Here is a 5,000-nt window from a genome sequence, read left to right as displayed (position 1 = left end):
ACGCACGCACCACCTTCTTCACATACCATTTTTATATCCAGGTGTGTGTATGTGTGTGTGCGTGTGTGTGTATGCCTGTGCGTGCATGTGTGTGCGAGCGTTCAGTATGTGTGTCTAGCGTGTCTGTGGTGTCACCTGCGGTGAGATTCTTGTCACATACCTGTCTGGCGAAGATACCACACACTCCTATAATGACCAGGATGTTGAAGACAGCCGAGCCCACAATAGTGCCGACCCCCACATCCCCCTTGGTGATGAACACACCTGACAATGGAAATGGCAAGGCCAGGAGACAGACATTTGTTAGACCCATATCCTACTGCCACCGTGGGCAGTTTGTTAGGCCAAATAATCATTTACTCTAAATTCCAAGATGATTGGTATCATGACACCTAGTGGCTTGAATTTAAAATGCCCCAAACAATGACGACATTAGAATGCTGTATTAGCACAAAAGCCATAATGTGGATCCGTGTCAAGAGAAATCAGATTCAAGACCAGCCTCTAGATAGCAGTCTTAGAATAGAGGTAGAACATTAGACTGCAGGTGACATGGCAATCCGCAACAGCACTGGAAAACAACAAGCTCCATCTTCTGTAGGTGCATGTGCTCTTCAGTCAATGCAAATCAATGGAGAACACACACACTTCAGGTGCTGGTGTCACTTTAACCTCTTGTGCACATGGCCTAAAGCTGTGAAAATATGACACATTAAAGAAGACTAGATTTGAAATGTCAGGCTAAATATCTACTAAAATGATATGTCAATAAAATACATTTCAAAATCATTTCATATTATTTGGGAGGATATTTAGCAGCACATTTCAACTATTCTCCTTATACTATAGTCTGTCGATGGAAATGTTCACATTATTCAGCCTTTTTTTTCACAGAAGTAAGCCCCCTTCTCCACTCATTTACATTGCTCTGGTCTACCTACAAATAATGGATGCCAGGAAAAGGGGGTGATGTTACCTTTAGTCTAATGTTCTACCGCTATGAGTTACAATTGCTGTGTCTCAGATGGTGGCTTCAGTGCGTAACTAACATGCCATATGCACTGTGAAACATGAACACTGAAGTGCACAAGTGCACCTTTTGAGATACAGCACATGTCTATACATAAACAATAGCAGATAAATGGCAGGCCTACTGACCAATGAGAGACGTGAAGAGCTCTGGGGCAGAGCTTCCTGCAGCCATGAAGGTGGCACCTGCAACATCCTCACTGAGTTGGAGGTTCTATCAGAGAGAGTAGAGAGAGAGAGGTTCCATTGGCCCATTGTTTCCTGGTTCTATTATGGCCCCCTTTAGGCAGACCTAGGCAGACCTAAGGACTGTTCTATTCAATGTAGGAGCATTATGACACGCCCCTTTAGGCAGACCGGAACCTGGTCGCGTTAGGTGCCCATAGAAACCAATTATGTTGGCATATCTCTATAGAATATCTCTGGTTCTATCAGTACAGGAGGAGAGCATGGACAAAAACACGCGTCACAACTAAACCCAATTTGAAATCAAAGTCAACATCGGCACGTTCAAGCCGACAGAGAACCATGCCGATGCCTGTTCCCGCACCTCATCTCAAACCGGCAAGCATGTTCACGCCACTAGTCTGAGGGTTCTTACTAATATTCAGACTCCCATCTTCGACCTGTGCTTGTGGCCTGTGCTGGTTTACTGATGCTCTGTGAAGAAAACAAGAACGTTTCTCCGCTGTCAGCCAACAATTTTTGGGGGACTATTCTTCATTCGTCATCCCGATTGCAAAAGAAGAAAATGACATAAAAATTGCGCTTTTGCAAACTGAAAAATACTTTTTCTCTGTTTTTCTCTGCTAACTGTGACGACAACGTGGACGTCAGCAGGTTCATCCGGGTAACACATGATCACATACAGAAAAGTTCAGAGCCTGGTGTGAACATGGGTGTTTTGCAGGTAAGCACCATTCTGGTAGGCCTGAGAAGAGTATACTGTATGTGTACTTCATTCCCCCATGTAACAAGTATTACACAGAGGACTGAAATTGTGTTTCCTGAATCCCTACACACCAAATGTGCTAGTCTAGAGTCATGATTCGAATGACAACAGTTTTGCACAGTGTGTGCAAAAACATGCAATGAATATTCGGATTCTAATCAGAATGGTGGCAGTATTCACTTTGCGCACGGGTCGTGTAAACTCTGTATTCATTCCGAATGTGGCCGTGCTCAGGGAATATTCCAATGGCTGAACACGGTTCCACACATGTAATATTCTGGAATACTGACAATATTCTGTTTGGAACTTCTTTTATTTTCATTCACAAACTGACAAAACAAGCAAGAAAGCACACAACACAAACAACCGCACACAACATCAAGAGACAATATTCTGTTTGAAACCGGAATACTCTGTGCATGTAACTGCAGTCAGTGATGATTGAATATGAAAGGGACAGAAGACGGCAAAACGGTGTCTCTAAAATCATTCCCATAGTTTAACTTCTGCCAGTGCCACATTACATCCAGAAAGTGGTCCACAGTTCTCCATGCTGTTGGCTGGTGACTAATGACTTGGTGCTGAATACTCTGTGCCTTCCAGTCATGGAGAGAAAAGAGGGATTTCACTCCTCCTTTGTCTGCTTTTGCTGGAAAGATGCTTGAGGTTTTTTTTTGCTCCTCACTCTCTGAATAGAGATGGGGGTTGGCATGTAGGGCTCTAGCTATTTCTGGCTTTACACTTGATTAGCATTGATTCTCACCTCTGAGATCTTCTCCAGGGATGGCACGAAAAAGTCGTCGCAGACAATAGCGAGAGCGTAGAACATGTATATGGCCTGGAGGAGGAAGAAGGAGGAGAGGAAGGTGAGGTTCATCGATTGAAAGGAAATCTGAGGCAGTGGGTACATTGAACTACAAAGTTAAACCCTGATCCATATTACTCTGCTTCAGTTTATTAAGATGCAACAATGTGAATAAAGGGTATGAACATAAAATGTGATACCCCATACTCACGAGATGATTAAGCTATTATCTCCTCTTCCATATTCAGTGCTGTGTTGGTCTAGCTACCAATCAAGTATGTTTCAGTTCTATGCAACAACTCTGTCTGCAAGTTTTTTAACCTACCAAAACAGAATGTGTTGAAAAATCAAACACATTCAACTGTTTCTACCAAATATGTCTCAGCTCTATGTGCAGACTATGTCTCTAGATCACAGCAGATCTGTGAGAAACACATCCCTGTCACAACACAACAAGACGTGGTGAACAGCGTTTCTGTCAAGTACATTCGACTGTGTGTGTGGCATGCACTGCAGAAATACACTTGTCTTGTCATATCTTGCAAAGCTAAGAAAGACATTTCATCTCTAAAGCGTCTAAAAAACATTCCTTCCTAAAGCATCTGTGTGAAGGCAGAGTGAGATCAGCTGTCTGGGTGTGGGATCTGAAGGTGCTAGACTGAGGAGATGAGCTGTTTCCTCTCTCCAGGCTCAGTGAAGCTGCAAAGTGTGTGTGTGTGTGTGTGTGTGTGTGTGTGTGTGTGTGTGTGTGTGTGTGTGTGTGTGTGTGTGTGTGTGTGTGTGTGTGTGTGTGTGTGTGTGTGTGTGTGTCTGTGTGTGTGTGTGTGTGTGTGTGTCTGTGTGTGTGTGTGTTAAAGCCTGGCATCTCACTATGAGATCTGTGGTAGGAGTCACATGAAATAGTGGTAAAGGCTGTGTGAAGGCCTGTCTGGGTCTGTCTGTATATAAGGTGTGTGTGTGTGTGTGTGTGTGTGTGTGTGTGTGTGTGTGTGTGTGTGTGTGTGTGTGTGTGTGTGTGTGTGTGTGTGTGTGTGTGTGTGTGTGCGTGTGCGCGTGTGTGTATACGCATGTGAGTGTGTGTGTGTGTGTGTTTGAGTGAGAGGTCGACAGAACAGCATAGAGAGGAAAATATCTGAGAGCAATGCAGTAAAGAATGTTTAAAACTATCTGCTCTGTGTGTGTGCGCACACGTGTTTGTGTATGCGGGTGTGTTGTGAGTCAGAGTGTAATAAAAAAGGGCGAATCATATCCTGTGCGAGTTACGCTGAGATGTTTTGCTGGAATGAGTCTGGATGAGCTGGTAAAATCTCTAATGATGTGTAAAATGACATGACCACCAGTGTAATTATTCTGCAATATAAGTGACATGTGGAGAGGCAGATTGGTCTATCTCACTCTCTGTTTATTGTTTATCGCTCGCTCGCTCTCTCTCGCTCTCTCTCTCTCTCTCTCTCTCTCTCTCTCTCTCTCTCTCTCTCTCTCTCTCTCTCTCTCTCTCTGTCTCTCTCTGTATCTGTCCCTTGTGCATGCACACTCTCTCTCTCTTTCTGTTTCTCTCTCCCTCACTGTTTCTTTAGCTCTCTGTCTCGCTCCTGTCTCTCTCATAAAAACACTTAACGTCAAGACAACACCTCAAGACATTCTTTCTTGCTATGTCTCTGTCTCTCTCTCTCTCTTACACATGTGAAGACAAATCAACACCCTTACACACATACACTCTCTCTCTCTCTCTCTCTCTCTCTCTCTCTCTCTCTCTCTCTCTCTCTCTCTCTCTCTCTCTCTCTCTCTCTCTCTCTCTCACACACACACTACGTAACACAGGTGTGGAATTATTGGGTGCTATCTAAGAGGCCAGAATAGAGCGGCGAGCGGATGGGTGGGGGGGGGGGGGGGTATGTGGGGGGGGGGGGGGGGGGGCGGGCGGGGGGGGGGGCGGGGGGTGGGGGGGAGGAGCCCAGTACTTACACAGAGCACGTGCAGCAGGACCGCCCCCTGTCGTCGCTCCTCCTTGCTGAAGATGTCCCTGGGGAACTCGCTGATGGCTGCCAGGAACAAAGGAACAGAAAAAAACAACAGAAAGAGAAGAAAGAGAATGAAAAAAATGGTAAAAAAAGAGAAGAGAGAGAGAAAAATAAAAAGGCCAGTGGTGGCTATAAAGGGAATATTCATGGCTCATTACTACATCAGCGTGAGTCCAAGGGGACGCTGTGGCGT

The 5,000-nt window shown here is 45.0% G+C and overlaps 1 protein-coding gene across 1 annotated transcript in view; it reads right to left on the bottom strand.

Annotated features, from left to right (window-relative positions):
• Nucleotides 1-5,000, bottom strand: part of LOC134452841 (sodium/potassium/calcium exchanger 3-like) — a 53,134-nt gene that overhangs the window by 28,155 nt on the left and 19,979 nt on the right. Inside the window, exons 3-6 of the mRNA XM_063203476.1 lie at nt 4,752-4,828; nt 2,745-2,819; nt 1,159-1,243; nt 161-264 (exon numbers count right to left, since the gene is read on the bottom strand). Of these exons, the coding sequence (XP_063059546.1) occupies nt 161-264; nt 1,159-1,243; nt 2,745-2,819; nt 4,752-4,828 (341 nt within the window). The remainder of the gene's footprint in view (nt 1-160; nt 265-1,158; nt 1,244-2,744; nt 2,820-4,751; nt 4,829-5,000) is intronic.

This window comes from Engraulis encrasicolus, chromosome 7 (genome assembly GCF_034702125.1).
Source record: "Engraulis encrasicolus isolate BLACKSEA-1 chromosome 7, IST_EnEncr_1.0, whole genome shotgun sequence".
Taxonomy (NCBI): domain Eukaryota; kingdom Metazoa; phylum Chordata; class Actinopteri; order Clupeiformes; family Engraulidae; genus Engraulis; species Engraulis encrasicolus.
Note: the sequence above shows the minus strand (reverse complement) of the source record. Positions and strands in the feature narration are given on the sequence as shown.